Source organism: Lethenteron reissneri, chromosome 64 (assembly GCF_015708825.2).
Source record: "Lethenteron reissneri isolate LAM-NWPU_2019-01 chromosome 64, ASM1570882v1, whole genome shotgun sequence".
Classification (NCBI taxonomy): Eukaryota; Metazoa; Chordata; class Hyperoartia; order Petromyzontiformes; family Petromyzontidae; genus Lethenteron; species Lethenteron reissneri.
In genome coordinates this window covers 3260278-3273188 of record NC_083842.1, presented here as the reverse complement: position 1 = coordinate 3273188, position 12911 = coordinate 3260278, and the positions used below count along the sequence as shown (strand labels likewise).

The 12911-nt window shown below is 55.8% G+C and overlaps 1 protein-coding gene across 7 annotated transcripts in view; it reads left to right on the top strand.

Moving 5' to 3' along the window:
* The window catches only part of LOC133359275 (tyrosine-protein kinase SYK-like), a 38829-nt gene that overhangs the window by 14051 nt on the left and 11867 nt on the right, over nucleotides 1-12911 (top strand). For all 7 annotated transcript variants that reach the window (XM_061577760.1, XM_061577761.1, XM_061577755.1 and 4 more), the window contains exons 2-5: nucleotides 114-736; nucleotides 1096-1310; nucleotides 5117-5280; nucleotides 12419-12557. In XM_061577760.1, coding sequence (XP_061433744.1) covers nucleotides 526-736; nucleotides 1096-1310; nucleotides 5117-5280; nucleotides 12419-12557 — 729 coding nt within the window. In that variant the 5' untranslated portion in view covers nucleotides 114-525. The remainder of the gene's footprint in view (nucleotides 1-113; nucleotides 737-1095; nucleotides 1311-5116; nucleotides 5281-12418; nucleotides 12558-12911) is intronic.

The following is a 12911-nucleotide window of genomic DNA, read 5'->3' as shown; positions in this document are numbered from 1 at the left end:
ATGCTGATGTCGAAGATGATAATATTGCTGCTGATGATGATGCTGCTATTCATGATGGATGTATTGCTACTGCTGCTGCTGATGATCATGGTGACACTGCTCTGCTTGTGCAGATGCCTGCGTCTGCTTGGAATGAATCGTGACCACGGGAATCGCCCAACCTCTTCGGTGTCCCACGGAGAACGACTCGATTAGAGATAAGAGAGGGAGGTGGAGGAGCAGGAGAGGACGGCGATGAGTGGAGACACACGCAGACTCGGCTGACGCCAAGAGACTCGGGAACAGGGGAGACAGGACAGCACCGTCGAGACCAAGACATCAGACTCATCGACAAGAAGATTCTGGCACGAGAAGATTCCGAGACTCGGGTGCGAGAGACAAGGAGGCTCTTAGGTCAAAGGCAAATTGTGAGACAATTCCGACTCTCCGCCACTGGGACACGGAGCGCACACGCACAGAGAACGCCCTACACGGGGGGGAGGGAGGGGGGTGACGGTGTCACTCGCTCGCTAGCGGGTGGGAGCCATGGACGCGAGCGGGGAGCCGCTGCCCTACTACTTTGGCCACGTGGGCCGCGACGAGGCCGAGGGCCACCTGCGCGCCGCCGGCTTCGTCGAGGGCCTCTTCTTGCTGCGCAAGAGCACAAGCACGGTGGGCGGCCTGGTGCTGTCCGTCGTGTGCAGGGGCCGCGTGCACCACTACGAGGTGGAGCCGCGCCCCTACGACACGGGTCCAGGTAACGCGCGGCACGCTGGGCGCACGCACGGGTGCCCGCGCACGCACGGGCACGCGCGCACGGGCACGCGCGCACGGGTACACGCGCACGCACGGGCACGCGCGCACGTGTACACGCGCACGTGTACACGCCCACGGGTACACGCGCACGCACGGGCACGCGCGCACGTGTACACACGCACGGGTACACGCGCACGCACGGGCACGCGCGCACGTGTACACGCGCACGGGTACACAGATTTATAGAGGTATGTGCACAGCAGATACACACACACCTCCACCACCACCACCACCACCAAAAACAGCACCACGATTGCTCGCTCAATGGTGGTGATGTTTTTGGTGGGGTTGGTGGCGCAGGTCTGGAAGGGCGCGGGTGCGGCATCGACGGGGGCCGTACGCACGCGGGTCCCGCGGAGCTGTGCGCACACCACGAGCACGGCGCCGACGGACTGTGCTGTCCCCTCGCGGCGCCCTGCCACCGTCCCGACGGGACCCCCCCGCGCAGCGGATACTTCGAGGACGTCAAGGACCAGACGATCCGAGACTACGTGCACAAGAAGTACCACGTGGAGGTGACGGGAGGGGGGGGGGGCACACCACCACTACACCACGCCTGTTACCACCATCACCACCACGCCACCACTACCACGTCACCACTACACCACGTCTGTTACCACCAGCACCACACCACCACCACTACACCACGCCTGTTACCACCATCACCACCACACCACCACTACACCACGCCTGTTACCACCATCACCACCACGTCACCACTACGCCACGCCTGTTACCACCACCAGCACCACACCACCACCACTACGCCACGCCTGTTACCACCATCACCACCACGTCACCACTACACCACGCCTGTTACCACCATCACCACGTCACCACCACTACGCCACGCCTGTTACCACCACCAGCACCACACCACCACCACTACGCCACGCCTGTTACCACCATCACCACAGCACCACCACTACGCCACGCCTGTTACCACCATCACCACGTCACCACCACTACACCATGCCTGTTACCACCATCACCACCACACCACCACTACGCCACGCCTGTTACCACCATCACCACCACACCACCACTACGCCACGCCTGTTACCACCATCACCACCACGTCACCACTACGCCACGCCTGTTACCACCATCACCACCGCACCACCACTACGCCACGCCTGTTACCACCATCACCACCACACCACCACTACACCACGCCTGTTACCACCATCACCACGTCACCACCACTACACCACGCCTGTTACCACCATCACCACCACGTCACCACTACACCACGCCTGTTACCACCATCACCACCACACCACCACTACACCACGCCTGTTACCACCATCACCACGTCACCACCACTACACCACGCCTGTTACCACCATCACCACACGTCACCACTACACCACGCCTGTTACCACCATCACCACCACGTCACCACTACGCCACGCCTGTTACCACCATCACCACCACACCACCACTACGCCACGCCTGTTACCACCACCAGCACCACACCACCACCACTACACCACGCCTGTTACCACAAGCACCACGTCACCACTACACCACGCCTGTTACCACCATCACCACCGCACCACCACTACGCCACGCCTGTTACCACCACCACCACGTCACCACTACGCCACGCCTGTTACCACCACCACCACCACGTCACCACTACGCCACGCCTGTTACCACCACCATCACCACCACACCACCACTACGCCACGCCTGTTACCACCATCACCACCACGTCACCACTACGCCACGCCTGTTACCACCATCACCACCACACCACCACTACGCCACGCCTGTTACCACCAGCACCACCACCACGTCACCACTACATCAAGTTCAAGTTAATGTATTAGGTATAGCCCTGTGAGCCATTCGGCTCTTGAATCGGGTGCAACCGCAACAAACAAAACAAAAACATGAACCAGAAAACATCTTAAAGTGAATACGTGACTAAGTGCAAACAGAAAATCCAAGAAAAGACAGCAAAATATTGCAGAAAAACAACGTACACCAACGCTGTGTGCAAAAATCCCAGTGGGATGCAAGTCAAACAACAATAACAACCACAAGACAGCTTAGATTAAGGCCATCAGTCTTACTCCGTACTACAACAAACAAACATGGCTAAACCAATACACTTTTCGAAATCACCAAAATAAAGCCATGAAAGAAATGAAACAGTGATCATAGGAACTGTGACGGAATTTTCACAATAAATGACATAAACAACATGTACTACCAAAACCCTGCAGCCATAGCTGGTTGCATGAGTCACTCCACACCAGCAGAAGCATCAATCGGAGTATTATAATTTTTCAATGCACCTTTAAAATCAGCACACTAAATCAAAACACAGGTCATACTTTGTAGCGATCATCTGGAGCGAAACATTTTATTTTAGGCCACTGAATAGCACTGGCAGCTAGGGGTGTACAACTCCTCTAGAGCAGTTTTGAGTGAAGATCTCATAGGTAGTGACTAAAGTTGCAATTTATTGGCAACAGCATTCCAGACCCTGGGGGCATCAATAGCAAAAGCCCTTCCTCCAGTATATGTACGGCAATAGGGAATATGAAGATGGTAAATAAGTGTAGACCTTAGGTCAAATTTGTTCTTTGAAACAGAGAGGAGATCCAGCAGGTAACCTGCGGATTTTTTTGTAAGTACATCATGAATAAATAAGATCTGGTGCACAAGCCGTTGAACATTCAGAGATGTTAAGTTTGACCCAATGTAGAGATCACAGTGGTGAGTCCTATATGGGCAGTTCAATGCAAATCTTAAGGCCGAGTGATACATTGAGTCAAGCTTCTTCCAGTACAGTACTTGGGGCTGATTTATACACGATGTCACAGTAATCAAGTAGAGGCAGTACGGTAGCTTTAATCAATTCCAAACGGAACATAGGAGGGAAGCAGTGCTTGTGTCGATATAGAAAACCAATTTTAATTTTTGTCTTTTTCCCAATATAATCAATGTGATCTTCAAAATTCATTTTGAATCCAGGATGACCCTAAGATACTTATAGATCTTGACTTGCTGTATTTGATCATTATTTAAGGAATGTAATTGGGGGAAAATAACTCCCTGCTTTAGTCCTGGTGATAAGCATAGCACCTTGGTTTTGGCAGGATTTAGGACTAGTTTAAGAGCAACTAGCTGATGTTGTAGTTTGTTGAAATCACTCTGGAGCTTAGCAATCACGTCATCCGGAGAGCAGCCAGCAGTAATCAGTACCGTGTCATCTGCAAAAAGATTTACTCTGGAATGCTCCAGTTCAGTGCCCAAGTCATTTACATAAAGAGAGAACAAGAGGGGGCCGAGAATGGAACCCTGTGGAACCCCTTTTGTTATCGGAACACTGTTTGACCTCCAACCATCTGTGAATACAGTTTGGGTGCGAGAAAATAGGTAATTTTTAAACCATTTTACTGTGTTTTCGGAAAAACCGAGGCAACTTATTTTACTAAGCAGGATGTTGTGGTCTACTGTATCAAAAGCTTTGGACAAGTCAAGAAAAAGACAGGCGCAGTACTGCTTATTATCAAGGCTATTGTAAATGTGATTCGGAGAGTCTAATACAGCAGATGTGGTGCTGTATTTTTTTCGGAGCCCAGATTGTCTTAGATGTAATAGATTGTTGGCGGACAGGAAACTGCTAATTTGGTAGTTCAATAATTTTTCAAAAATGTTCATCAACGGGGATAAAATTGAGATAGGTCGGTAGTTATTTGGATCATCTTTAGGGCCCACGTCACAACAGAGACATGAGTGCAGGCCGGAGACCAAACAGACGAGTCCCCATTGACGACCTGAACCCGTGGGTGCTTGCCGAGCCACGAGCAGGAGGAGCTCTCTCAGTCAGACTCCACGCGGCAGAGAGACACGCGCACGCTCACCGGAGCCGATGGCCAGCGTGACGGTCCCGTCGGGTGGTGGAGGGCTCATGGCAGGAATTCTGGGCCCATAACGAGCGCCGCGTGGCACCGGAGCCAAAAACAAACGTGGCTCGAGGACAAACTCGGGCCATGCAGTTGGGCCTGATACAACAATGACCACGGTACAGTTCTTCTGAACTGGTGATCTACGTAAGGCCGAGAGCTTCTGCGCAGTCAATGCACCTTTGTGCACGCCGCTAAATTGCGCCCCTCCCTGGCCCTCTCCCCGCGTGCGGTGCGTGCGGTGTGGAACGGTGCGTGCGGTGTGGTGTGGTGCGTGCGGTGTGGCACGGTGCGTGCGGTGTGGTGTGTGCGTGCGGTGTGGCACGGTGCGTGCGGTGTGGTGTGTGCGGTCCGGTGCATGCGGTGCGGTGTGGTGCATGGGGTGCGGTTGTGTGCAGGGTGCGGAGGCGGACGCCCTGATCGCGAGGCAGAGGCCCGACCTGGAGAAGGAGGTGGCGTCGTCTCTGCACGAGAAGCTGCCGTGGTTCCACGGCTCCATCTCCCGCAAGACGTCCGAGGAGCGACTCTTGTCGCAGCGCCAAGTGCCCAACGGCCGCTTCCTGTGTGTACCCGCACGCGCTCACCTGTGCCACTCACCTGTGCCACTCACCTGTGCCACTCACCTGTACCACTCACCTGTGCCACTCACCTGTGCCACTCACCTGTGCCACTCACCTGTACACAATCGCTCACCTGTACACACGCTCATCTGCGTCACTCACCTGTATATAATCTCTCACCTGGACACGCACGCCCTCACCTCCACATGCACTCACTCACCTGTACTCGCATTTACTCACACCTGTATAGACAAACACACACACACCTCTGTGTATGATTGTGTAGTTGTACATACAGTGTATGTGCTCACGTGGATATGCGTGAATCAGTTCAGACCCAACAAAAGGGGATCTTTCGCTTAATAAATAATTATAGTTTTATATTTTTACATACAAGATTGAGGAAGTGTATTGGTGGTTTGGGGTGTTAGCATTGCTGTTTGCTTCAGCAAATCGCCACGGCTACCAGCTGATGCTGCTGCTTCCATAACGTCCGCCCAGTGGCATCGCGAATCCGTCGACCCGCTTACAAGAGGGCCTCGTTCTGGTGCGGCCTGGCTTCGGCCTCCACCACCAAGCCAACACGGCAGGGGCTGGCGGCGCCGTGGTGCCACTGGTGCCTCTCTCTCTCTGTCTCTCCCCTCTGATTCACGCGGGCTTCCTCTGGGTCTCCGGCTCCCTCCTCTTCCTCCTCGTACTAGAGCTTGAAATCGCTCCACACCACGGGGCCGCTGATGGCCAAACGTCGTTTGGCTGCATCGTGATCGCAGCAGCAGCACCAACATCGCCCCTTACCACGGAAACTTGGCATGGCCCTCCTGACAAGAGGGCCTGAGACTCGGTGGTGATAAAAACGAGCGCAAATTAAGAATGCAATGCAGAACTTTGCTGATTTTGCGTGGTGGCAAAATGTTCCCTCGCGGTCGTCTCCACGCCCGAGCAAAGGGACCGTTCATTGTTCAAGGCTCGCCCTCGACACCCATGGGGGGGGGGGGGCCTTCCCGTCACAACGAGTCCCGAATCTAGCGTGGACGACGAAACCTACTCGGCGCATTCTCGTGAGCGCCAGAGGGACACAGCGAAGTCGAACACTCTGAAGGGAACAACTCACGGCCGGCAGTCCACTGTCGTGTCGATCATAGGGGGTTGTTTGAACATACTTCACCACGCTGGTCAATGCGGCTTGGTGAAGGAAAGCCCAGGACCGGTTTCGGTTGTCACTTGCTCCGCGTTAGCCGTGGTCAGAACTCGAACTCGGCTCGCCAGGTTCATGGTGCAGTGCCCCCCCCCCCCCCCCGACACTTTCTCAACCAACCACCATCACTGTGAGTCAGTGAGCCATCTTGAGCCATACTTCTCCACGTCGATCAGTAAAAATTGGTGATGTATGTATATGTTGTATCGTAGACGGAGGTACTCGGAGACGGAGGTTGAGTTAGGGGCTTCCGCCAGGGTTTATTAACACTTATCACTATCCCTGGTTCCCTCTTTACCCCTTCCACTATCCCCGTTCCTCCAGTGACCCCGCTTACGTTACGGGGTCTCCCTTATATACCCTCGGAGGGGTGATGTCACGTGCACTGCCCAGCGCGTGCGACCCCACGTCCCGTGAGGTCACCGCACCGGACAGCGCACACGACGCCACCACTCTCCACTACTCCTCTACATCACCCCCCCCTGTGAAAAAAATTCAGCCGACTCGGCTGTAAACAATATAAAAGTAGAGGAGTCCCAGAACCACAAACCAACATATTCACAACCAACCGACAACATCCAGGCAGCATGACAACAATCAATCAAATTTCAAAACTTTGAAACTCTCATCACGCGCTGCCATCAATACAAAGGCGGAATCCCGATGGCCCAGACAACACACACCAACAAACAACAATTGAACAATTGAGCAGCCCAGACAAAACACACCAAAACGGACAATTGGGCAGTCTTAGACAAAACACGCCAACATAACACAATTGAGCGATGAGGGCTGGAGGCCGACGGCAGCGTTTCCACAGGCCATCAACAGAGCGCACGCCTCCCCATGTGGCACGAATCGCCAGGGCAGGCACCGTGCCAGCTAGTGACAGGCCCCGGGAGAGCCGCAGCAGCCCAGCAGCCCAACGCAGCTCCTGCCAGGCGCGCGCCGGCCCGAGCGGCGGCTCCTGCTGCCCATGCCGCGGCAAGATGCAGAGCCGCGGCGTCGGCATGGCAACGCCCAGGCACCGCGAGGTGCGGGGCCGCGTCGTCGCCGGCGGCCCCCACCGCGATCGCTGCAGGCAAAATAGCAGCCTGGTGCGGCGTCGCCGGCGGCAAACCCCGCATGCACAGCGAGGTGCGGTGCCCCGGCGTGACCCTCGGCCCACCCCGCGGCCGCGGCAACTATAGCAGCCGCGGTGGCGGGCGCGCCAAACCCCGCAGGCACGGCGATGCTCGGAACCGCGGCAACTTCCGCGGCGCGGCATCGTGAGGAGCCGCGGCAGCGATGCACGGGGCCACGGCGACACCCGCAGCGTACCCCGCCAGCGCGGCGATGGCCGGAACCACGGCGGCACCCTCGGCAACTCCCGTGGTGCGGCGAGGTGTGGAGCCCCGGACGTACCTGGGGCTCCCCCGGCGGGCGCAGCATGGTGCGGAGCTGTGGCATCGCCGCTGGCAGACCCCGCGCGCGCGGTGTGGCGCGAAGTCGCGGCGGCACCCACGGTGGACAACGGCGTCGCAGTTGCCATGGCAGCCATGGCGCCGACGTGCGGCGTCGCATGAACAATGGCCGCCACCTGCAGCGTCGCAGTTAAAATGGCGGCCGCCTGAGGCGCCCCAACCAACATGGCCGCCGCTGGCGACGTCGCAGGCAAAATAGCCAGCTGGGGCGTCGCGGCGAAGATGGCGGCCGCCTCTCGCGGCGTCCCGGCAGTTGACAGTTGCTCCCATCCCGAGTGCGGACCGGGAGGACCCAACTTCGCCTCCGCGATGTCGAGACGGGCGCAAAGCTGCGCGATCGCCTGCAGGAGCTGCCTCAGCAGGTCTGCAGGGGTGCTCCCCGTCTCCAGCGGTGGTGGCGGCGAGCTGGCACCCCCGCCCGTCGTCTTCTCGGGGCCTGTCACCGGAGCCCCGGACTCCGGGGTCACTGCCGAAGCCTCCTCCCCGCCGTCTTCATCCTCCGATCGTCCCGTCGCTGGGTTCTTGCGCTCCGCTCCCGATGTAAACATTGTAGCAGCAGTGCAGACACTCTGACACCAGTTGTTGTATCGTAGACGGAGGTACTCGGAGACGGAGGTTGAGTTAGGGGCTTCCGCCAGGGTTTATTAACACTTATCACTATCCCTGGTTCCCTCTTTACCCCTTCCACTATCCCCGTTCCTCCAGTGACCCCGCTTACGTTACTGGGGTCTCCCTTATATACCCTCGGAGGGGTGATGTCACGTGCACTGCCCAGCGCGTGCGACCCCACGTCCCGTGAGGTCACCGCACCGGACAGCGCACACGACGCCACCACTCTCCACTACTCCTCTACATATATATTGGGTGGGTAGTGAGACGGTGAGAGTGGAGAGGGGGGGGGCATACAATTGGAGCTCCCTAACCCGCGCTGCGTGAACCCGGCCCCGCTCCCCGCTCGCGACAGCCTCGCGGGATCGGGAGGGGGGGGGTCTCGGGATCAAACGTGTGATCCACCAACCCCGGGGCTGACATTTGCGCTGCTGATACTGCTGTGCTCGAGTTCCGCTTGCGGCCACCACTTCCTGGAGAACTCAAACTACCCCCCTCCTCCTCCTCCTCTCCCCCCGGCTTCGTAGAGACGCCACGAAAACCCCGGCACCGCGGCCATCAAGCGCTCCTCCACTGCGCGCACACAATGGGCCCCTCTGTAGCCAGGCACACAAAGACAAAGGTCCCCGCGTAGCCTCGAGCACGCTGTTGGGGCCGGCAGCGAGTAGCACCGGTGAAGGCCGGCACGGCACACGAGGGGTGGTGTAGCACAGCAGCACCACCACCACCCAGTGCTGTGTTTTATACACACCACTGCCAGGTACTCGCTCCTTAATGACGTCCTTCCATCTGTGAAGGATCCCAGACATGCAATACCCCGGCGTCTACAAACTAAGCTTCGGCTGTGGCAGTAGTTACATTGGGGAAACTAAGCGACATGTCTCGGACCGTGTTCGTGAACACAAGGCAGATCTGAAACGCGGTAGGACCAATACCTCGGCCGTGGCTGATCATTGTTTTAATGCGGTGGGCTCACACGAAATAGATTTTTCCAAGACGAAGGTACTCTGCAAGCCCACTGGCTATCAACAAAGATTCGTTCATGAAGCCATCCAGATATATGAACACAGACACAAGTTCAACCGAGAAGATGGATGCAAATTGAGCAATCATTAGAAGGATGTTATTATAGTTATTAACCAGGTTAAGTCATAACTGGCTCTGATGTCTCCATCCTACCTGCCGATGCCAGCAGTTATTTCCGTGTCTCTGAGTGACATTCACGCTAAATGTCTCACTAACACAGCCACCGTTGATCATTTTCCTCGATGTGGTGTTGTCCCTCGTTTTTTGTAACGAGCTGGATGTCTCACTAGCACAGCCGCCGGTGCGGTGGCTCGTTGACATTGACACGCTAATCTCTCGCAATACAGTGGCCACCTCCACGGCTGCGTCGTCGTCGTGGTGGTACATCACCGATCTTACATTGACATGCAAATTCCACCTCTAGCCTCGCCCACTTACCCTTGGGCTGAGCCCATCTCCAGCCCATATCACCTCGTGTCTCAGCAGCTCTCCCGCTGTACTTTTTCACCTGATGACGATTGCTTGCGTTGCGATTGAAACGTGATCATTTTATTATTTTTCTATCGACATGGCTTTACCGGCGCCCCAAAAGACCCAAACAATATTTTGTATATATATAAAATATTTAGTATTCCACATCTTCACATCATCACATTGCAGCATCCTGACAATATCGACAGCGTTACCAGTCGCACCGATGGTATCAGGCACACTGGCCTCATCAGCGCGGGGTGGGGGAGGAATTTTTCTTGGGGGAGGGAGGGGGGGTTGGCCAGGTCATTGCTACCACTCCGGGCTCAGGTATTTAAGACTGTTCTAAGGTTTAGGAATGGACCCCATGTACTCTTCTTCCCTGTCTCATGCTCGACCTCCGCTGTCTCCCCATCGGCTATGTTTTTACACACCGCCCCAGGTACTCATTTGAGGATGAGTCGACCTAAGGGAGGCCCGCAACTGGTTGAGATAATCGCCACTGGTGTTGGCTGTGGGCTGGATTCGAACTCGGGTAGCCGGATTCGTAGCGCAGCGCGCTACACTATACAAACTACATACACGATCATACACACACCTACATATACAGAGACCCCCCCCCCATACCACACAGGCGCACAGCTCCTGTAACAATGATCACCCCGATCCCATCAAGACACGTGGCCCCCTTTAGCTGCTTAAATGAGTGACTTGTTAAGTTGATGGGTTATTGAATCTGTAGGTGAAGTAACACAACCACCATCTTCAACATCACCACTACCGTCAAGACCACAAACACAACCCTACATCACCACGACCAACCACCACCATCATCACCGCCTTCGTGAATTTGTAACGAAATCCTTTGACAGCAGTGCCCAGTGTGTGCAACTGGGCGTGATAGTCGTTGTTTACCCGCATCCCGTGTAGGTTATCGATTTAGAATGTGCGTATGTGTGTCAATGCATGTGTGCTGTGTGTGTGTGCGTGTGTGGTGTTGGCCACCCACCCACTCGTGTGACGTGCCGGCCTTCGAAGGTGCTCGCTTGCAGAACTTGCCCCGACGGTCTCTTCAGGTTGCACGGGGAATCCTTGCCTTGTATACGCGAGTGTGAGTGTGCGAGTGTACGAGTGTGAGTGTGTGCGTGTGTGTGAGTGTGCGGGTGCGAGTGTGTGAGTGTGTGTGAGTGTGTGCGTGTGTGAGTGTACGAGTGTGAGTGTGCGAGTGTACGAGTGTGTGAGTGTACGAGTGTGTGAGTGTGTGCGTGTGAGTGTGTGCGTGCGAGTGTGTGAGCGTACGAGTGTGCGAGGGTGCGAGTGTACGAGTGTGAATGTGTGAGTGTGTGAGTGTGCGTGTGCGAGTGAGTGTGTGAGTGTGTGTGCGTGTGTGAGTGTGTGTGAGTGTGAGTGTACGAGTGTGTGAGTGTACGAGTGTGTGAGTGTGTGAGTGTACGAGTGTGAGTGTGTGCGTGTGCGCGTGTGCGAGTGTGCGAGTGTGTGAGTGTGTGGGTGTGAGTGTACGAGTGTGAATGTGTGAGTGTGTGAGTGTGCGTGTGCGAGTGTGAGTGTACGAGTGTGTGAGTGTGCGAGTGTGTGAGTGTACGAGTGTGAGTGTGCGAGTGTACGAGTGTGTGAGTGTACGAGTGTGTGAGTGTGTGAGTGTACGAGTGTGAGTGTGTGAGTGTGTGCGTGTGCGTGTGCGAGTGAGTGTACGAGTGTACGAGTGTGAGTGTGCGTGTGCGAGTGAGTGTGTGCGTGTGTGTGTACGAGTGTGAGTGTGCGAGTGTGCGCGTGTGTGAGTGTGTGGGTGTGTGAGTTTGTGCGTGTGCGAGTGTGTGGGTGTGAGTGTGTGCGTGTGTGTGAGTGTGTGAGTGTGTGTGTATGAGTGTGTGAGTGTGCGTGTGTGAGTGTGTATGTGAGCATGTGTGTGAGTATGTGCGAGTGTGAGAGTGTGCGAGTGTGCGCGTGTGAGGGTGTGAGTGTGTGCGTGTGCGAGTGTGTGAGTGTACGAGTGTGAGTGTGTGCGTGTGTGGGTGTGAGTGTGTGCGTGTGTGAGTGTGTGCGAGTGCGAGTGTGTGTGAGGGAGTGTGTGAGTGTGAGTGTGTGCGTGTGCGAGTGTGAGTGTGTGGGTGTGAGTGTGTGCGTGTGTGAGTGTACGAGTGTGAGTGTGTGCGTGTGTGAGTGTGTGAGTGTGTGCGAGTGTGTGCGTGTGTGAGTGTGTGCGTGTGTGGGTGTGAGTGTGTGCGTGTGTGGGTGTGAGTGTGTGCGTGTGTGCACGTACACTCGTCAGGGTTCGACTTCGACGTCTCGGGGTGGTGAAACGTGTGAATCGGCTGACGAGTCAAACGTCGTTGACATCCACAAACCCGCGTGCAGGATCCGCCAGCGGAACACGGGGGGCTCGTTCGCCATCAGCCTGGTGTTCAAGAAGAAGGTGTTCCACTACGTGGTGGACACCGACAAGTCCACTAAGTTGTCCATCCCCGAGGGCCGCAAGTTTGACGCCCTGTGGCAGGTTGGGTTGCCGCTCAAGGGGGTCACCCCGCACACACACACGACGGAGGGGTTTTGTTTGTTCATTGAGAACCCACGGCGTTGTCGTGTTGGGCATTTGAAATTGCGGGGGTCGTGGGTGAGTCAGACTCAGGTTACAGCTTGCAAATTATTGACCAGAGGAGTGTATGGGGCTTCATCGTCATCATAATTCGGGTTCATCAGTGAGTCGTGCCCAGATACAGACTTGCTATGAGTTAGGAGAGGTCGTTATAAGAGTTGGGGTTATTCAGTAAGCCATACACAGTAAGCCATACACAGTAAGCCATACACAGTAAGCCACACCAAGTAAGCGGGATCCATAAACACGTGGAAT